At 52.2% G+C, this 21,767-nt stretch overlaps 2 protein-coding genes across 15 annotated transcripts in view; one reads left to right on the top strand and one right to left on the bottom strand.

The window, feature by feature from the left end:
* The window catches only part of RALGPS1 (Ral GEF with PH domain and SH3 binding motif 1), a 255,617-nt gene that overhangs the window by 99,825 nt on the left and 134,025 nt on the right, over positions 1-21,767 (bottom strand). The gene's annotated exons all lie outside the window — the stretch shown is intronic.
* ANGPTL2 (angiopoietin like 2) overlaps positions 1-21,767 on the top strand; it is a 35,544-nt gene that overhangs the window by 1,048 nt on the left and 12,729 nt on the right. The window contains exon 2 of the mRNA XM_002916324.4: positions 13,073-13,938. Coding sequence (XP_002916370.2) covers positions 13,122-13,938 — 817 coding nt within the window. The 5' untranslated portion in view covers positions 13,073-13,121. The remainder of the gene's footprint in view (positions 1-13,072; positions 13,939-21,767) is intronic.

The following is a 21,767-nucleotide window of genomic DNA, read 5'->3' as shown; positions in this document are numbered from 1 at the left end:
AAGGGACACATCAGCTAGAGATTTCCGTCACTGTGGCTCAGGGCAAAGTGCTGCCCGGCTTTCCCTGCATGTCCACAGACGCCTGATCCCACCCAGCCCCTGACGGTAGCCCAGGTCTCCAGCAGGCTGTATGTGGCAGGGAAAGAGCTGAGGACCAAGCTTCCCCGGCACCCCGGCAGGGGGTACAGCGCCGGCTCCACATTCCGAGTCCCTTGAAAGCACTCCGCATTAGATAACATTTCCAAACAGAAATTCTTCACTGATCCCTCCCTTCTCCTTCTGTGATATGTGTGTCATGGGTCAGCTATTGCTTCTGCTGTGGGATTATGAGAGCTCCCAGAGGCCAGTTCGGTTACTTAGAAAAGGATCTCCTTTCACCAGGGCTCTGAGGAAAGCCGAGAATGCCACTTCCGAAGCTGGCCCAATGCTCCCCGCATGCATTTTCCCACATTGAGGCAGAGTAAGGTAGTGCTCGTGAGCTAGGTTCAAATCCTAGCCATGGGACTCCGGCAGAACACTCAGCCTCTCGAAACCCGTTTCCTTTTCTGTGAAATGGGATGATGACACCACCCATCTCTCAGTAACAGCTAACACTTACACCGCACGGACCTTGAGCCGGACGCATGCCAGCTCGAAGGGCCCTCACAGCCACCCGACAACACAGGTACTACTGCTCATCTCCACTCACCCCATTGTATGTAGGAAGCTGAGGTACGGAGGTTCAGGGATGTGTCCAAGCCCATGGGTTAATAAGCGCCAGCACCAGGACTTGAACCCAGCCCTCTGAGCCACACTCTGCTGCTTTCTAGGAGGAGCACATGGGATCATGCCCGGGAAGGCCTTCGCATAGCGTCTTCTGTGTGGCAAACCCTCTGAAAATGTTAGTCACGGAGTATCAGGACCCATAACAATCAGAATCGCAGAGACCCAGGAAGAGCAGGGACCCAGATTCTCTCTGTGCTGGACAACCTGTCAGAAAATCCCACCAGGCGAGCCAGCATGGAGGCCACTGCTGCCACCCACACGGGGGGGGGTCTTCCCAGGAGCTGAGGGGGGGCTTTACATCTGCAGTGAATTGCAGCATGCCCAGGTCCTTGAAGTCCACACTAAGGGAGGGTGCGTGCATTGACAAGGGACCCTGCATATATCTGATACCAACCTTACCACCCACATGGGGGCTACTCATCTGCCTGTCGGGCTCCTGCCAGAACCATAGTAGGTGAGGAAAGGGAGCCACCTCTGTGTGCAGGGAGACCAATGCCAGGCCTGTCCTAGGATCGCAGAGGAGGACGCAAGGACTCCTCCCCCAAACTCTATCTCCCTCACCACCTGGACCATATGGAGGCCGAGGCTGGTGCATCTTAGGACAGCAGCTTCTCTCCTGTGGGCTCAGAGGTCACACTGGATTCTCTGAACTCTGGAGAGCATTTTGAAAAGCTGACATTAGATATGTGCATCTCTGGCACTGGCCTCTGGGGCCGCAGAACCTGCAGGTTTCCCAGCTCTAGGCTGGAACCACAGTGGCTCACTGTGCTCTCTGGGCAGCCCTGTCTGAACAGAGGCTCTGACTGACTTCACAGGTCTGGCTAACAAAAATTAGATCAATTGCTACTCAATAAAGGCAGTTGTGGTAGAACAGACAAAATGTGTGAAACACATGGCCCAGGAGGGGACTGCAGTTCATGGGCAGAGCAACTAAGCCGTTTCCCCATCCACCCCTCCATCCCACAATGATCTATTAAGTACCGGCTGAGCTAAGTAAGGCACATGCATTATCTCATTTCATCCTCAACACAACCCTAGGAGGTACGTTCTAGTTTTAGCATCCCATTTTTCAGATGAGATATCTAAGGCTCAGAGAGGTTAAGTAACTTGCCCAAGGTCACACAGCTGGTGATTATGTGGGCCTTGAACCCTGGACAGCCAAGTCCAAAGTCTATGCCTTTCCCCACCTCACTTCACTGCCCTGTTCAAGGAATCCTGACTTCTCTTCTCCTGACTCTGTCACGGGGTCCCCCAGCAGCCAAGTCTGTTCTGGTTGCTGTCCTCCAGAATGCTTACACCATGCCACCTGAAAACCACGTGCTTACCTGACTTTGATACATTACTCGCTTGTCAAAGAAGCCTCTCTCTGAGACAGAACAGGCATTATCTACCCCTCTTACAGATGAGCCCCAGCATGGCTACACAGAACCACGGGACACTGGCACCAGCTCAGTGGGGCGCAGCCTCGGCAAACATTCGTCTATGTGTGTGAGATACCATTCGTGCGTTTCCGACATCCCTACTTGGAAAGTCCACGGGCTGCAGAATCGGAGTGCACGTCCTCACGGTCTGCACTAGGCCACACTCGAGCAATCCCGAGAAGATATCAGGGGGACAGCAACCGGTAGCTACCTTAGAACAAACAGCAGCCCACCCAAGGCAGGCACATCCAGCTTCTGGCCTCTCTGAATCACAGCCCATTTCACCTGAAATGGTCTCAACTGACAGCAGTCAGATGCAGAGGGGCTCTGCTGGTAGGGCCCAGGGCCAGTAGAAGGAAGCAGAAGGCGACTCTAACAATCACACAAAGGCACAACAGCGAGAGACCTGCAAAGAGGGGGCACGTGGCACCAAATGGGTGGTGCTGTCCCCATTTTACGGAGGAGGAAACTGAGGCTTGGAGATTACAGTACCTCGTCAATGTCCCTCCAGTAGTGGGTCAAAAAGCAAGGATTCAAACCCAGATCTGGACTCCCCCTACCCCAGCCCACTGCCATCCTGGATAGACATACTGGGGAAATCTCAAGAATGAATCAATTCATTGAATAGCATTCTTTTCTGTGAATTTGTATAAAATATCCCAAATAGAAGGGTTATTCAGCCTCTGGCAACTGGGAGTTTGTGGTGATAGAGAGGTCACATCAGAACCTCATGCCAAGGGTAGTTTCAATAACAAAACTGTCTTCCCTCATATCAACTGTAAACCATATGACTGATTTAATAACAGCCTGGGGTGGGGGGTGGCAGTTAAAACGTTACAATGTCCTGTTACACGTGTAAACGAATTGTAAGACACATTCTGATCACAGAAATGTTCGCATGTTGGGGGTTGGGGGGTCAGGCCTCTCACAATTGAGCTATTGTGTTAGGTCTATTCTCAGGCGAAACCAACCAGCCCGTCTTGGGGCCAGCAGCCCCAGAGCCTCGGCTTCCTCCTGCTGCCTAGTCCTCCAGAAAGGCAGACACAAGATCCCTAAGAAAAGCCCAGAAAGGGGGTGCCTGGGTGGCTCAGTTGGTTGGGCATCTGACTCTTAGTTCCAGCTCAGGTCGTGATCTCAGGGTCATGGGATCGAGCCCTGAGTCAGGCTCTGCGCTGGGTGTGGAAACTGCTTGGAATTCTCTTTCCCTCTGCCCCACTTTCTCTGTCTCTCTCTCTAAAAGGTGGGGGGAAGCCTAGAAGGAAATCTGTCCTTATCTCTAAGAAGCACCCGAGGAAAAGGTCAGTTCCAGGAATGACCAAAGTGCTGCCTGAGGTGGCCCCAGTCCAACCTCCACGAGGGAAAGGTGGTATCTCTTAGTCACTGCTGGACCTCCAATACTCAGCGCTGGCAGAGAAGGGATGTGTGGAATGGAGGAAGGATGGATGAATGGATGGATGGAAGGAAGGAAGGAAGGAAAGAAGGAAGCAAGCCTCAGACCCAGACAAACAAGCCTCTCAGTCCCATGGTGCCACACAATTCCCCACTGTGTCGTCCAGCCAAGGCCCCTTTGGGGTGTCTCTACTCCCATCTTACGCCACCCCACCCAATCCTCACCCCAGCTGGACTGGCTGCCCCTCCAGCCCCCTGAGCTACCCTGCCAGGGTACTGATCACCATCCCCTCTGCTCTCTGTCCCGCCCACTACCATGGGCCCCTTGACAGCAGGGACCCACCCCGCTCCTGCTCTATCTCCAGCCCCAGCACAGTGGCCGGAACAGGGTAAGTGCTAGGGAAATACATTCAGTGAATGAAATCCTTGAAGTCCTATCCATGAATCTAAGTGCCGTCCTGGCTATTGGGTATTCAGAGGAGAAATGACTCTGACCCCACTTTTAAGAAGCTCACAGTCTGGGGGTACACAACCAGATGAGCTGTGTCTGAGGTGCTGTGATGGGTGCAGGAAGCAGCCACAGCTACTCCTGGGGGCGGAGGAGAGAGGGGCCACCGCTGTGGACAGTGGCTTCACAGGGAAGTGGACTGGGGAGGTCAAATGAGAGAGGGAGACAGGCACGTGCATCAGGCCAGACACAGGGGAAGGTGCTGCAGCAGAAAGAAGAGTGTGTGCAGAGGCAGGAAGCGTGAGCGTGAGCACAGAGGCTCTCTTTCAAAGCAGGACACCAATCCGACCAGCTGGAAGCTGTAGAAAGATGGGCCTGGAGCCGCCTGCACTGTGGAGAGCAGGGGAGCGAGTGCCCAAGGCAGTGGGGCCAGTTAGGACTGTGTGGGTAAGAAACCTGGCTCTGGGGCAGACAAACTTGGTTCCAGGCCTGGCCTCACCACTTGGTAGCTCTGTGGCCCTGGGCAAGTGACTTCATCCCTACCTCTGTCTCCTGTTCTGTGAGATGAAAATAATCATAGGCCTGACCTCACAGAGTTACTGGGATCTGAGCGGTAGGCACAAAATGTGCTTGTCCCGGTGCTCAAGGGAGGAGCCCATGCCAACAGGTCGAGGTGGCCTTAGGTGCCAACCACTTGGCCTGGCCTAGAAGAGCAGTTCCAGACAAGGTCCAGAGTCCCCAGGAAGCCACTGTGGGGCAGTACTGTCCGCCCAGTCCCGGCTTCCCCCTCTCATCTGAGGTTCCCCCGGTCCCAAGGCTCCAGAGCACACCAGGCACTGCCGGAAACGTAGCAGCCAACTCAGAAGCCGGGCTCTGACATGGCTTCTGCAGACTTTCCCCGCCTCAGCTCTGCTGGCCAGGGCTCCTGGCACAGAGAGCTCAGTGAGCAGGCTTTGGGGGAATCTCAAAATGGTTCCCAAATAACGCACCATGAAAAAGTAACAGCAGCATCCTTGCCCCCCTGGCAAAGGCAACCAGCCCCCCACTGCCTAACCACATCCCGTCTTGCCCTATGATCTCACAGTATGACCACAACCCACCTCCTCCATGAACTCAGTCAGCCCTCCCCTGGAGCCAGCAGCTCCCCAGGGGCAGGAGCACCAGAGCCCAGGGCATCAGGCAGATTCAACTCCCCACTGCTTCTCTTCCAGGCACATCAGTCGGATCTGACACTACCTGCCTGTCTGGCTCCTGCCTCTGTTCTCATCACGCAAGACAGGGCTGGACCCGGGCTGTCACAATGCACGATGACTGGCTGGTGGGGAAGGCTAGGGGATGGCAGGCCGGATGGACGAACAAATGGCTTATTTGAAGGTCTTATGAGAGCTGAGCTGGCAGGGTCTGGGAACTGGCTCCAGACACCTTGGGTGCCCACATGGCCTTCTGGTGGGGAATGAATCACAGGATCCTAGGCTGGGAGGGGATGGCAGCTGGAGATGTGGCTGTTCCCTCCCTGGCCCCCAGGCTAGCGGTGAATCACCTAGGACAAGCGAGGCACAGTTCCTTCAGGTTTTCTAAGGTGAGGACACCACTGCTCATCCTAGATGCCCATTTTGGGGTCTTGCCACTTGGATAATCAAGAAGCTGTTTCTAACATCCAACAAAACTCCGCCTTGTACTGACCTGAAAGCCATTTCTACTGATTCAGTCAACAGTGACTAAGAAGCAATCTGCCATGAATCATGCCGGCTGTGAAGCAAACAGACAGGCACCTTTTCTTTGTTCATGCTGGTTGGAGGGATGATCTTGGTGGAAGTGAGGGCATGGGCATTGAAGCTGACAGCGGAATCCCCGTCCTGATATTGATTCTAAGGGACCTCAGACAAGTGGCCTGACCCCTCTGGGCCTGGGTGTACTCTCCTGCAAAATGCAGATAGTAATACTTTTCTCCTAGGTGTAAAGGGACCATATAATTTGGCACCCAATCGGAACACTTCTGAAAGTAAGAGGGGGTGCTATTAATAATTACGTAAGATAACAGGCCCCAGCTGGGGCCAACCTTATGCACAGGACTGTAAGTGCCAATGAGAAAGGCACTTACACACCAGGCACACGGTGAGTTTACCATAAACAAACAAGGGCTGCTGTTATCTATGCTTTTGGTCATATGGTCAGCTGGGTCCTCCGGGGCCCTTTCTTCTGGAATTTTCCTTTATCTGGGACCCTCCCACATCCTGGATTACCAATTCGTTTGGGTACCACCTCACTGGTACACCATACACCTCAAACAGCTTTAGTAGGAAAAGCTGCCAACTTTGAAGTTTTTATTTTTTCTTCTTGGTCCTGATGTTGCCTTAACAATCACGATTTGTGCTCAGGTCTATCAGACTCACTCAAGCAGAGCTCAAGTTGCTAGCTTCCCCACAGCCAGACACCAGGGGCCAGCCAGGCACACTCAGGGCCAGGTGGCAGTTCCAGATTCCTGCACTGCCTTGGCAGGGGCCCACTTCCCAGGCCTCCTGCAGGGCCTCTGGTCTGGGCTCATCCTCAGCCTTCTGTGATCACAGAATGATGGGGCAGGGCTGGCGAAAGAGGCAGGGGTGGGTTCTGCGAGCTCCTCACATGGGACTATAGCCTGGGTGGGTGACACAGTGAGAGCTGGCTTGAATCCAGAGGTTTCCCTGGGGTCAGCAGTCCTGAGGATCCCAGGAGCTCTCCTTCTTCCCTTGCCTTCAGGGGTCAGACAGCAATCTCTTTTGAGTGTCCTGTCATTCCAGCACTTTTCTTTCTATATAGTCAGCATGGTATATTTTGGGGTTCTGTTATTGGCTCTGCTACTTAGTAATTCGGTGACTGTGGGCAAAATGACTCATGGTCTTAGAATCTCAATAATTCCCTCACCTGCAAATGGGGATAATTGTCAGCCCTGCTGTTAGTCTTAAAAGCATCTTTGTGGGAATTAGAAAATGGCTGTAAAATAAATATACCAAACTACAAACACTGTTGAATGTGAGCTGTGCTCCCTAGAGTTGCAGTGTACAAGTTGGGCCACCATGCATGGCAGCCCTGAAATAACAGGGCTTCCCTCCTGAGGTTGTTGGGAGTATTAAGTAAGATCATGTATATAAAGTGCTTGAGTCATAGTGACAACTGACTGTAGTTACCATCCTGAGTGTTTGAACTTTCCTCAGTCCTAACCCCCGGGCCACCAGCTTCTACTACAGGGCACGACACAGAGCTCCAACTCATGAAAAATGGCTCTTCCCACAAAGTGGCCCCACGCCTGGGCTGCAATGCCATGGTGCCGAGCGGGACGTGGACACACGGTGTGTGGCCCCACTTCACCAGGCCAAGCAGGGACGCTCGGGGCTGCCCACCGGAGGCTGGGTGGGACCCAAGCCCAGGGGAGGCCGCCTCCCAGTGTGCAGGGGCCATCACGTGGCTTGGTCACACCAGCTCCACTTGGGGGAGGGAAACCCGTACATAATGGAAACTCCTCACAATACAATGTGGAAAAGCAATTTCAAGAATCGGTTTTATTTTCATTTCAAAGCCAAGGAAAACAGTTGGAGTTGCTTTTCTTTGTTGGTCGGAGGAAGAAACTGAGGAGCACAGCTTTGATTGTGATGGAGTTCTTCTCCAGGCCTAAGATGGCTGGAATGCTGGGGAGGGTTATTTCTCTTGGGGTGCAATTAGTTGAATAAATATCAAAAGAGCAAAAGTAAACAAACTCATTACTGTCCATTAAGAACTGCCAAAGTAGCAGAAAACCGAAAAGGGGGTTAGAATCTTTAAGGAAAACAAATGACTCAAAAGCCAAGGGCAGTGCAGAGTCCAGCCCTTGGTGTCAGGCTGACCTGAGCTCTCAGCTGGGTCAGCACCTGTCTGGGATTCAGTGTCCCCATTTAGAAGTGGGGAACAACCACCTTGCTAGACTACCTGTGACAGTGTCAGGCACCCAGCACGGGGCCCTGTTCCTTCCCTTCCTTGTGTAACCCACTTGGCCCCAAGTCACTCCCGCCAAGCCCAGACCCCACGGAAAAGTAACAGGAAGACCCAGAATTGTGAGCCGCACAACTGGTGGCACCGCTAGCAACGTCATCTTGAGCAAGATACCGGACACCCCCTGGTTGGCTGCAATTCCCTCACCCACAAAACGGCACAACACAACTAGCTAGCTCTGAATGTTGGGGTGATTAAATGAGATAATGCACGTGCAGAGGGCCTTGTGAACCTAAAAACCTGAGTGTTAATTATCAAGTTTGGTGCTCCTTTTAATTGAACAATCTCAAGAAATACTCTTTTAAGACAGCACATCCCTGCGCTGCGTCTGCCCGTCTCTTGGCTCCCCACTCTCGCCCAGCGCCGTGTAAGATCCAGGGACAGCAGGGCAGCCGGGACCCAGTCTAACCAGAGTGCAGCTTTAGGGCTGGGTCTAAAGGGTGAGGCCAGACAGACCTCCTGCTCGGGGCCCAGCTCTGTGACCCGCACAATTTCCTCCTCAGAGAAACGGGAGGAGCATTAATTGCGGTCTCTCCCCAGGGGGGGCGTGGTCAGGCTCCTCACTGGGTCCGGCTTTGCTGTCTGCCACCATGCTGCTATCCTGTTATTACCATCTCTAGGTTGGGAGGCATTTCTATGGCCCTTAAGTAGCATGCAAGGTGGGTTGGATCGCCCCGTTTCACAGAAGAGGCTCAGCCTTCAGGATCACAAGTCCAAGGGCACAGGTTTTGCTCAGGAAGCTCAAGAGCCCACGTGGGGGGGTGGGGAATTCAATGATAAACAGTGCCATCCTGCCAGGTCTCGAGGCCTGGGAAGGTTTGGAAGCCAACTTTTTTCTGGAGCCAGGTTGCCTCCCTGGGCCCCTGACAGTTTCTCGGCCAAGGCAGAGGCCCGCACCAGCATCAGCACCGGCACCGGGAGCACTGCGAGGTGTTTGCCACCAGCTGCCTCAGCTGCCTCAGGTGAGCGGCCGGTGGGAAGGCACGGCTGCCCGCCCCAGCCTGCAGTGCTGCTCCTCCCCATTGTTCTGGGCCAGGCGTGGCCATGGGCTGGTGCAGGAGCAGCCAGAGCGCTTTGGAAACGAGGCAAACACTTACAAACTCAGCCCGGTTTCCACTCACGTCACTGCTGCCCTACCTTGAAGCCCAACCCAGACCAAAGGCTGCCTAACACCTTTCTCTCCCTGGCCACAACGCCTGAGCTGGCCATGCAACCACACTTGGGCTTCCTCATTTGAGCAGAAAACAGCTCTGAGTGGCTCTGGGGAGCCCAGGGTCTGTTTTGTCACAGCCCCCCAGCTGGGGTACAAGGTGGAGCCTGAACCTAGGCTGCTCACCAGAGAAGCCCCAGAGGGGCTGGGGGAAGACCAAACCTTCAGCTTCTGTGTCATGCTGATTTTAGCATAAGCTAACATGGAGTCAGAAAGTGATCATACTAATCCATTTTTTAGTACGAAAGTCCAGACTAAGAACATTTGAACCACGAGAGACTGTGGACTCTGGGAAACAAACTGAGGGCTTCAGAGGGGAGGGGGTGGGGGACTGGGATAAGCCGGTGATGGGTATTAAGGAGGGCACGTATTGCATGGTGCACTGGGTGTTATACGCAAGTAATGAATCATGGAACATTACATCAAAAACTAGGGATGTACTGTATGGTGACTAACATAACATAATAAAAAATTAATATTAAAAAAAAGAACATTTCTATGTAGTTAGTAAGAGTCTGAAGGCTGGACTACGTGAGATCAGATGAGGGAAGCTCTCCTGACCCCTCCAATTATTCCTGGTTCTGCCACCTTCCAGCTGTGTGATCTTAGGCAATTCACTTAGCCTCTCTGAGTCTCAGGTACCTCATCTATAAAATGGAAATGACAACAGAACCTTAACAGTATCTACTTTGGGAGAATACATTAAAGTAGAAATGCCTGCAAATGTTTTGTGCAGGGGCAGGTACATAGTGGGGACTCAGTAAACAGATTCTATGGATGTTATTGGTAAGTATAAGAAATGGCCTCTGGGGCGCCTGGGTGGCTCAGTCGGTTAGGCGTCTGCCTTCAGCTCAGGTCATGATCCCAGAGTCCTGGCATCAAGTCCCACATCAGGCTTCCTGCTTGGCAGGGAGTCTGCTTCCCCCTCTGCCCCTCCCCCTGCTCATGCTCTGTCTCTCTCTCTCAAATAAATAAATAAAATCTTAAAAAAAAAAAAAAGGAAGGAAGGAGGGAAGGAAGAAAGGAGGAAAGAAAAAGAGAAAGGAAGAAAGAGAGGAGAGGAAAGGAAAGGAAAAGAGAAAAGAAAAAGCCCCCTCGGGCAATCACCTGCACAGGCTCCCCTGGCCCTGCCTCTCTGGAGCCCTCCCAACTGTGTGGCAGCTCTGTTGGCAGGTGTGCTTTTTCATTCAGGCCAGAAATACTGATCGAGTGCCTGCATATTCCAGGCCACGTGCTTGGCATTGCAAATGGAGGAGACAACCCTCTGCCCTTGTGGCGATTCCATTCATGGGGTGGGGTGAGGAAACATTCTACATCTGCTGACGATGTGGGGAGCTCACAATTTTAAATAATCAGGGTGGGCCTCACTGGGAAGGTGATATCTCAGCAAAGACCTTAAAGAGATGAGGGACTGACTGAACGATAAGTTAAGGGGGTAAGAGTGTTCCAGACAGGGAACAGTGTATGAAGGTCCTGAGTCACAAGAGTGCTTGGTGAGCATAAGGACCGCCCAGGAGGCTGGGGTGGCTGCAGTGGCATAAGCAGAGGGATGAAGAGAGTCAGAGATGAAGCCAGGGAGGAGGGAGGCCAAGTCCAGGAGAGCCAGAAGTGCCTTCTAAGCTTTTTCTCCAAGATGAGGGGCTCCCGCAGGATTCTGAGTAGAGGATTGGACTTTTTTAAGAAAGATCACTCTGGCTGCTGGGTTGAGGACAAAGGGCAGGAGCAGGTCCAGCAGCAGCTGGTCCAGGTGAGGCGAAGGTGCATTGCACCAGGGTGCAGGGGAGGTGGGGAGCAGCAGCAGGATTCTGAGAATATGTCCAGGATACTGCTATTACAATTTGGGTGTGAATCAGATGTGGGGTATGAAAGAAAGAGAGGAGTCAAGGATGACTTCAAGGTTGTTGGCCTGAGCAACTGGAAGAGCAGAGAACCCGGGGTGAACATGCTGGGATGGAGGTGTGGGGACACCAGTTCACTTCCGGATAAGTTAAGTTTGAGATGCCTAGTAGATAGTCGAGCGGAAATGTCAAAGGGGCAGTTGGATGTATGTGTCTGGAGTCAAAGGGGGAGGTCCGGGCTGGAGAAATAATTGTGGGAGTTCGCAGCGCCTGAAAGCCACAAGACTGGATGAGATCACTGAGGTAAACAAGAGGTCTGAAGACTGAGCTCTGGGTCCCCCAGGACAGGAACAGGAGGAAGAACCAGCAAAGTAGACGGAAAGGGCAGCCAGTGAGAAGGGAGGAAAGGGTGATCTCCAGGAAAGGAAATCTAAGGAGGGAGTGATTGACCACATCACCCAGTGTGGAGAGGCAAGTACTAATGAGGACCAAGAACAGGCCATTTGGCCTGGCAAGTGAGGCCACTGGTGATCCTGTCCAGAGCACTTGGAGTGGAGGGGAGGGGCCAGGCCTGATGGGAGTGGGCTCAAGAGAGAACAGGAAGAGAGGAACTTTCTGGAAACTGAGTACACACAAATCTTCCGAGGGTTTTGCTAAAAGGGGGAGCATAGAAACGGGACAGTAGCTGGAAGGGGGGATGTGAGATCAAGAGAGGACTGACTTTCTTTAAGTCGAGAGAAATAACAGCATGATTACAGGAAAAATGTGATCATGCAGGAGAGATGGGGGAGAAATGCCGGAGCGATGTCCTTGAGTAGGCGAGAGGAGGGATCTGTGCACGTCCGTCCCCTCCCTCTTGGCCCGGCTAACTCCTGCTTATCCCTCAAGGGGTCAGTGTAAAGGTCACTTTCTCAGGGAAACTTTCTCGAATCGTCCGATTAGGTCAGTTCCCTGCTCTACCCTTTCGCAGCATATGTTACTGCAGCTCCGTAGCTCTTAAGGGCTGTGCCATGGTGTGTAAGCCCTGTGAGGGCAGGGCTGGCTCTGGCCTGTTTGCGGCTGTACGTCCAGCAGCCAGCATGCTGCCTGGCACCCACAGATGTTTGATGGATATCTGGTGAAGGAACGAACGGTCCAAGAGCACAACTGAAACAAATCCAGAGACACAAGTCTGTTTTCCGCTTCGGCCGGCTTTAATCACATTGCAGTGGCCAGGACCTTGCAGTTACTGGCTACTGCAAATATTTGGATAGAAGAGCTCAGTTGTTTGTTCCTGTTTGGGCTCTCTAGCTTGTCTCTAACACACAGACCAAAGCCATGTGGCTGGACATATCCTCCTGTTGAAACTGTCCACTACCAACTGAACACATTCCATACTGTGTCTAGTGATTCAAGCGTTCAACAAATATTTGCTGAAAGCCTGCTTACTATAGCATCCTGCGGACACAGGATGGAATCGGCCATAGCGCCTGCCCTCATGGAGTGTGGAGTCCACTAGTGGAGGTCACACAGAACCCTTCTGCACCACGACTGTGACAGGCGCTACACTGGGAAAGCCCGGGAGTTACAAACGTGTAGAACAAGGAGACGTTACGGTCTGGGCGGGGGGGGGTGGGGGGGGGGGGTGGGGGTGGGGGTGGTGGTGCGTGAGGCAGAGAAGGGAGACGGGACAAGCCTTCCTCTGTCTCCCTGCCTCAGCTTTGAGCCGCACTCGTGTGGTTCTCAGGCCTGGGCCAGGAGCTCGGCAAGGGGGCTGGGCTTTGGGGCTGGCTCCGGGAGTGGCAGGGCTGTGGCCTCCTACCTTCAGATGCCCTGGTCCCCTCCCGTTTCCTCTCTATCTCTGCTGAAGCCTGCCTGTCTCCTGCGGTTTCCAGAAGGGCTCCCTCCTGAAGCTGCATTTTTGGAAAGATCTGCCTGGCGAGAAGGCTGAGCTCATTTATGGCACAGGCCGCTGGCAGTGACAACACCGTTACTGAATCTCCTTTCTGTTTACTTTCAGGTTTCCATAGGCTCTGTTCGCCAAGAGGAACCACCATTTTGCAAGGACCATGAGGCCGCTGTGCGTGACATACTGGTGGCTGGGACTGCTGGCTGCCGTGGGAGCAGCTGCCGGCCAGAAGGAAGGCTTTGAGGGCGCCGAGGAGGGCTCACCCAGCGAGTTCATTTACCTGAACAGATACAAGCGGGCCGGTGAGTCTTCGGACAAGTGCACCTACACCTTCATCGTGCCCCAGCAGCGGGTCACGGGCGCCATCTGCGTCAACTCCAAGGAGCCCGAGGTGCTCCTGGAGAACCGGGTGCACAAGCAGGAGCTGGAGCTGCTCAACAGCGAGCTGCTCAAGCAGAAGAGGCAGATCGAGACGCTGCAGCAGCTGGTGGAGGTGGACGGCGGCATCGTGAGCGAGGTGAAGCTGCTGCGCAAGGAGAGCCGCAACATGAACTCGCGGGTCACGCAGCTCTACATGCAGCTCCTGCACGAGATCATCCGCAAGCGGGACAACGCGCTGGAGCTCTCCCAGCTGGAGAACCGGATCCTCAATCAGACGGCCGACATGCTGCAGCTGGCCAGCAAGTACAAGGACCTGGAGCACAAGTACCAGCACCTGGCCACGCTGGCCCACAACCAGTCCGAGATCATCGCGCAGCTCGAGGAGCACTGCCAGCGAGTGCCGGCGGCCAGGCCCTTGCCCCAGCCGCCCCCCGCCACCCCGCCCCGGGTCTACCAGCCGCCGCCCTACAACCGCATCATCAATCAGATCTCTACCAACGAGATCCAGAGTGATCAGAACCTGAAGGTGCTGCCTCCCCCTCTGCCCACTATGCCCACCCTCACCAGCCTCCCGTCCTCCACAGACAAGCCATCGGGTAAGTCCTTCCGGGAGGGAGCCGCTCCATCTGGGGCCTCAGAGCCAGGCGCCAGGCTTCCCTTGGCTAAGACCGTAAGTGGGGGAAAAGGCACGGTGAGCTGAAGCCGGGCCAAGAGACTTGCACAATCCCCCAGCGATCCCTTGGGCCCAGCCTCGGCAGCCGGTGTGGTAAGGGGGGCCCACGTTCCTTAGATGGATCTCCAAGGTAGAACCAGGACATGGGGAGAGTCTCAGAAGAGAACAAGTGTTCTCTGGCTTCTGATGGGAAAGAGACCCAGGCCTGTAGTTTTCTGGGCTCTGTTGAGAGGCTCTGTGTTGGCAAGCAGGATGTCTCTCCTGCAAGCTCCTACTCTTGTACCGGGCCTGGCACAGATCTGGCAATCGGTAAAAGCTCACCAAAGGAATAAGAAGCCAAAGGAAAAGAAAGCGTTATTATGGCAAAAGTATGATAACACAATGGAGGGGCGCCAGGGGATGGGAAGGAGTACATTCTGAAGCCCACACATTTTCCAGAGTCTGCTGCTGTTTCGACTTTTCTGTGACAATTCCATATACTCTTAAATACATGGTTCATCTTAAAATATGGTAATTCTCAGAAATCATTATGGGGGAGGAACAGGGTTGCTGGTATATTCCAAAGCTTGACCAGAGTACCAGCATTGGGCACTTTCATGGATACTGTATCAGTAACCCTTGCAGCTCCTCATGGAAGGTTAACTGATAAGAAGAGTAACTTGCTCACAGGCTTAGGATCCTCAGGCTGGGTTTGAATTCAGGCCTGTACACTTTAAATCTAGGGCTGACTCCTCTGTGCTCTGGGATGAGTATGAGCCCAGCCCCCTGAAACTCAGCCTCTCATTCATCCAGGCCCCTGTGAGCCTTCCAGATGGGCTGTCAGATGAGAACTGGATTGATCTTTGCAGAAACTAACCACATATGACTTTGGTCCCACTTCAGTGTATAAGCGGGGAGATATTTTTACTGAAACAATCCTGTTTTACACTTATTTCACACTTCTGAAAATAACCACCAGTACTGGGAAGAGCAGCTACTCGCTAATTTCAGAAAGGGGGTGGCCTGTGCAGAAGACAAGGGCAACCCTGTTTGCAGGTCGGCAGAGGGGAGCATCTGCCTGCAGCACCTCACACCTCACAGGAAGGCCCTCTACTGGGTTTGCGGGTTGAGAACATACATTTTGAACAGACTGACCCGGATTCAAATTCTGATTCCCCGACTGATTAGCTCTGGGATATTAGGCAAGTCACCCTGCAGAGCCTCCTGTTCCCGTTTCAATCAGTTGAATGGGGATAGACTAAAATAATGCCTACCCAAAGAGGAGATGAAATACTGCAACAACAACAACAACAACAACAAAAAAAGGGCCTGGAGTGGTTCTGGGCCCATGGAAAGTCTCAACAGCTGGTAGCTCTCGGTATCCTTCCGTTTTGGTTTCTTTATCTTAAAGCAAGGAGATTGAAATAAATAAACAGTCCCTTTCTAGCGCTGGCATTCTACAGCAAATGACTGGCTCATCTGTACACGTGTCTGTTTTAAATCAGAAGCTCCAAAAGAGAGGGCAGAGCGTGCTCTATGTCTTGATAGAACGCCCAGTGGGTAAAACATGCCCTTGGGCACCAAATGAAGACTCCACCGAATGTCATACTCCTAACATCTGGCTGACCTCAGTGTTACCCAGCAGACCTCCTCTCGCTTAAGCATCTCTGATTTTTGAGTCAATGATTTCAGGATCCCTGAGCTTGAACTGAGCTGAAAGGTATCTAGTGTAGGAAGAAAGACTTAGGTTGGGGCACTCGTGTAGCTCCGTCGGTTGAGCGTCTGTCTTCAGCTCACGTCATGATCCCAGGGTCCTGGGATCAAGCCGCGCATCAGGCTCCTTGCCCAGTGGGGGGCCTGCTTCTCCCTCTCCCTCTGCTTGCCTCTCCCCCTGCTTGTACACACACCTTCTCTCTCTCAAGTAAATAAATAAAATCTTAAAAAAAGAAAAAAGAAAGACCTAGGTTTGCACCTACCTCTTAGTAATGGTTTGCCTGTGAGGAAGTTACTTAGCTCCCTGAGCTGCAATTTTCCCCTCTGTAAAATGGGGACAGGAGTTATAATACTGCAGGGTTGTTGTGGAAACTCAGTGCATGTGATACCATGTCACGTGGGGCAGCCAAGCACAGATGCGCACCTACTCTGTGCCGATCCCCGAGCCAGGCTTGGGGGAACCAGTGACAACTCTGGTCCTGACCTCCAGGGACTCAGTCTGGGGGAGGTGGCAGATACATGAATGCACTAGGATCTGTCCAGTACCTACTAGCTCTATCCCCCAAAACTGGCACATCAGATCTGATGAAGTATTTCTCTGAGGGGGAACATCTGTCAAGGCCAAAATTTCCAGAATGTTGTAAGAATTGATGGGACCCACATAACAAAGTACCTGAAAGCAGGAATGCAGTGAAAATCATGGGCTGTACAGTCAGTGTGGTAATACCATGGTGTGTTAAGTGCCCTGCAGAGCAGCAAATGAGGGGCTCCGGGGACACTACGGTAGCATGCGTGACTGAGTCTGCCTGGACTAGAAGGGAGAAGCTGGACAGAGACAGGACTTCTGGGTTGCATCTTGAATGATTTGTAAGGGTTTACCAGACGGATCGAGGAGCTGGGAAACAGGGTTACTAGTGGGTCCTTGATGGAGAGGAGTCTGTGCAAAGTCCCGGGATCATGACCCTACTCCTGGCACCTCAAATGGTTTGGCTCCCCTGCTTCTTCACAGTCACAGTCCGGCATGGGCTGTGTGCATTCCAAGGCCCCTGCACGCACCCAACCCATTTTCTCTCTCACTTAAGGAAGCACCCTGACATGGGAGGCAGTGGAGTGACCTTCTGTGGACATGACAAATGTACTATAATTTACCCTTTTCTTTTTTTTTTTAAGCAAAGTTCTCCCAAATGTTGGTAGTGATTGTTGGTAACAGATTCCCTGTGACCAGCCTCCCCACTGAGCCCCCACCCACGGTGTTAGCAGCCAGACCTGGCTGTGGAAGCTGAATGGGCAGGGAGGGCCCGGGCTTTTCCGGGGCCTGGACTACACTGGGAGGAAAAGGCAGATGGCCTCTCTCAGCCAATCAGCAGGGAGCTCTTATCAGGCCTGTTCTGAGAGCCTGCTGGCAGGTTCTGAGCCTAGAAGACAAAACCTTGTTCTGTGCTCTTACCCACAAGATCCATTGTTTCCAAAGACATCACTCTGCCAGAAACACCTTTGTGTGCATGACTTGGCAACTTCTAAATCTTTCATCCCCGTAACCTCAGAGCCATCCGCTCTTTTCCTCATCGTCTGGGCTGCTCAGGCCACAGCACACCCTTCTCCACGGGACTGAGGGAGCCATGGCCGCTTATCTGGAGCTGCACTCACCAACTTGTCCCCAGCCAGACAGTAACAGGCTGGCCCCAGGCCCCAGAGCCTGAGGGAGGGAGGCCCAGGCAGCTCCTGGCTTCCCTGGTGTCTGACGTGGGTTCTGTCCTGCCTCTGTCAGGTCTGGCCAGACCTGGGGCACTTTGGTTAGGATGATGTTGTGACGAGGCCAAGGCCAAAGGGCCCAGCTGTGGCCTTTTCTCTCGGCGATCCGGCTACTGTTGCCAACCTTCCTCTTTTCCTCTCCACTTACTCACACATCCCCTGACCTCCTTCTCCATGTGTGTGCCCTCAACACACACACATGTACACGTGCGTCAATCAGGTCTGCTAAAGAGGAAGGCTGCAGGGGTCACAAAAAGGCACAGGAATGGACAGGATGGGGCCTTAGCACTGGCCTTCTCCCAAGATGGTCTGGGAGGCCTGGGACAGTGTCCCTCGGCTCTGCACAGGCCAGCCATACACAGGCCAGCCCTCCTGCCATGGCACCCATCCTCGAGAGAGATCAGGGGAGGAAAGACAGTGTTAGGACCAGCTGCCACAGCAAGGCCCTGCCTGAAACAAATCCTTAAAAACCAAAAGGAGTAGGCATTTCTAACTGTTTTCTCTCCACAGAACATAATCAGCTCAGTTTGTCTCTCAGTGGATAAAGAAGGGACATAAAATTTAAAAAGAGCTTGTTAGGGGCCTTATCATCCCAGAGCCTGTCAGTAGCAGAGCCAAGTTCAGTCCCTGGACTTGTAACTTCCAGGATGTCGAGGTTCAGAGAGGTTAAGTAACTCAGCCAAGACTATACGGCTAGTAAGTGGCTTAGCCACGGCTCAAGCCCAAGTCCGTCTTAACCATTCTGGGATACTGCACGTTTCCATGGAAAGGCTGGAGGGGAACTGGAGTGAAAATCACTCTATAAATGCTTGACTTGGCCCCAGGTGCCAGCTGCCTGGGACGTGACCCTCCATCACTATGTCATGTACTAGGTTCCAAGCGGCTCCTTGTAAAAGAGCTCTGGGAACAGAGGTGTGGATTTAGTGGATTTGTTGTTAGAACTCTCACAGTTCTAACAGAGCAAGACGTTGTCACTGCAAACTCATCAATATCGTGCTGCCCCCTTACTCAGGCCTGCGAGGAACCAACCGAACCAACCATCTGTACTGGCTCCCCACTCACACAAATGGACTGTTGTGGTGACTTGTGTAGTAGACTATATCACAACCCTGAGATGCCCCCCCCCTTGCAAAAGACAGAGAGAGAGAGAGAGAGGGAGAGGGAGAAAGATAAAACAGAACTGAGCTAGGATCATACTGCAGAATGTCTAAAACAACTGAGCTCTCCCAACAGAAAACATAACATGCACCTGACTGCCAGTAAATGGACCCAACTAAAGCTGCAGATAAATCAGGTTTTTAATTTGTCTCGAATCTGAAAAAATTCTCTGGGTGTATTTGTATTCAGCATTTTAACATCCCACAAAATCTAAAGGCCTAATTTCTTTAAAGATGCTAATTCTAAATATATAAAAATCAGCAGATGTGATCTGTTCTTGGGGCCACACCAGGTGGCAACCACATTGTTTCACTGCTAACACAGAGACCTCCCAATCCTCCCAACAGATATCCTATGGCAGACACCTTGAACAAGAGTGTTTTCCTAGACGGCTTTTCCCTCCTGTATTTTATCCCCCCCTGTGAGGTAGGAAATATGTATGTTAGATTGTGGTTTTAAAACAGACAATAAGGGGCGTCTGGGTGGCACAGCGGTTAAGCGTCTGCCTTCGGCTCAGGGCGTAATCCAGGCATTCTGGGATCGAGCCCCACATCAGGCTCCTCTGCTAGGAGCCTGCTTCTTCCTCTCCCACTCACCCTGCTTGTGTTCCCTCTATCGCTGGCTGTCTCTCTCTGTCAAATAAATAAAGAAAATCTTTTAAAAAATTAAAATTAAAATAGACAATAAGATACGTTACACTGTGGCTTCCACTCCTTCTGGAGGTCAACCAATTGTTGATCCAGGTGGGTGCAGACCAACTCTGGCGACTGGGCTTCCGAGCCTGAAGCTCGGGAGCAGGGGTGGTCGGAGGAGCATCTGGGATTTGTGGGGATGTGAGTGAGGGTGGCTGTAGCCACCACGGGCTCTGCCTTTCAGTTCTAGGAAGCTGATGGAAAACCCAACCCAGGTCTCTTGCCTCCAGAGCCTGTGCTGTTTTCACTGTACTGTGCTGTCTTGTTCCTGAAATGTTATTGTGGAACAAAATAAGATTCTCAAATTCATTACAAACTACGTAATCCAGTGATATTTCAAAGAGCATTCTTTGCTAGCTTCTTCATAAACAAAAGCCACTCGAGTTCAAGGTGGGTCATCTTCCTTCTAGCTTTGCTTTCTCTTTTCTCCTCGGATACCTCGGGGAATGGATCACAGCCTTTTGAGAGTGATGGCTAGCTCTCTCGCTATTACTCGGGCATTTTCCAGGGAAGACATTCAGCTAAATGCTCAGGCTCTTTACAGTCCCAAGGGATAGACTATCAACTTGTTACTATTTAAAGCGGTGATCTGGCATCTGTGAACTGGAAATCCTAACAGTTTGGCACTTGGCAAGCTGAAAGTTATCTGGAAAACCCTGGAGCTCAGGCCTCTGCAGCCAGCTCCCTAGCCACACAGATGATTGTTGTGGTACATTTATGCAGCAGACTGAGTCGGAACCCTGACATGCTCCCCCAGAAAAGAACAAGTGATAAAGCAGAACGAAGTTAGCCTCATACGACTTGGTGTCTACAACGAAGGTGGTCAGGTCGGCTGAGTGCAGCGGGTAGTGCGCTTGCTGTAGAAGTAACGTCTCGACTTCAGCTACCCCTGTGAGGACTGAGGAAGAGCACACTCACAAGAAGCCTGACAATCCTGGCTCTGGACCTCAGCCTGAGCCCGTGCAGCCACAGGACCTGGACTGGTCTATGCAATCCTTTTTTCAAATGAATGAGTGATTTTCCTTGAACAGATTTTTAACAGAATAAGTTAGAATTACTGTGTATACAGTGAAATTGTGCTAAGCAAAAGAAGAATTGAGTTTAAATGACAAATACAATATTTTTAAAAACAAAAAACATTCTCTAACTGTTGAAATGAAGATATCTTAGGTGGTCTGTCTAGAGTCATGTTCAAAAGAACAGAAAATCCAATCAGCTGGCCCTATTCCAAGATACAACGTGCCGACTTTCTAAGACAGACCGTCCAGACTCTCCCAGGTTCGGGTTTGGATCCTGATTATCCTCTGCTGTGGGGCCCCTGTTTCCAGACAGACTTATCACTGATTCTCAAACTGGAAAGAACAGAATGAAGGTGACAAAGGGCACACAGCTCATGATGGTGAGGAGAGGGAGATGGGGGAAGGCACGTGGGGCATGAAGTGACTCATTCTCCAGTGGAGACTGGCAAGACAGACACACAATCACGCCCGAGGCTCCTGCCCAGAAGGATCCCAGAGACTGATGACAAGACACAACCCGACTCAGACAGTGCAGCAGGGAGAAGCAGGGCCAGAAGGCAGATGGGAGTTCTAACCCCAGAGCCTCCCCCTTCCAGTGATGCGGTCTCTCTGGGACTTAGTTTGCTTACTGTTGCAGGAGCTCGTGAGGATGGAATGAAAGCGCATGGAAGGCATCCGGCCGGCAAAAGGCTCTACATACATGGTAGTCATCATTCTTACCATATTCCAGTAGAGATAAATATATCAAGCATTATGGGAACCCCGAGGAGGATTAAGTAACTCTTCTGGGGTTCAGGAGGACTTCCTGGAGGAGATAAGGAGGCCGAGGGCATAGCAGATAAGCTCTCAGAACCACTGCCAGCAATCATCCAGAAACCATGAAGACTAGGCTTGGTGCTAGGCAAATGCCCTCTTTTCAGAAAAAGAAAGAATAAGACACTAGAAATTATATATCACTTGGCTTAAGTCCCAGTAAAATCATAGAGAAGATTACAAAGAGGGGTTTGTGAGCATTTGAAAGATTAAAATGTGATCAGTGAAGGCCAACATAGGTTCTCTAAGTGCAAGCCTATAGGCTGATTCCCTTTCTTAGAGAGGGTTCATGGCTGGCAGACCACAGGCACACCACCTGTCCAGTACCCGTGGGTTGCAACCGTGGGTCTGACAAGCCTTCCACGATGTGCTTGCAGAACCACACCATCAATCTCTGGCCTGAGAGAGGCTTGTTCATTCTTATCACTATATCCGGGGAGCCTTCCTATGCTGCCCACCTCTACATTCAGGAACCTCCCTCCCCCAGGCAGCCTCAGGCGCCACTGACCGCTGAACCCCGGGAGCCCCAGGGCTTCACCCCCACCAGTCCCAGGAGCCACAGTGAGCCAGTTCATCTCTGCACACAGTGAGCCCACCACAGTCCCTGTAGGGCTAACCTTTTTTCT

Source organism: Ailuropoda melanoleuca, chromosome 7 (assembly GCF_002007445.2).
Source record: "Ailuropoda melanoleuca isolate Jingjing chromosome 7, ASM200744v2, whole genome shotgun sequence".
Taxonomy (NCBI): domain Eukaryota; kingdom Metazoa; phylum Chordata; class Mammalia; order Carnivora; family Ursidae; genus Ailuropoda; species Ailuropoda melanoleuca.
The sequence above is the reverse complement of the archived record's forward strand: the minus strand, read 5'-3'. Positions and strand labels throughout refer to the sequence as shown.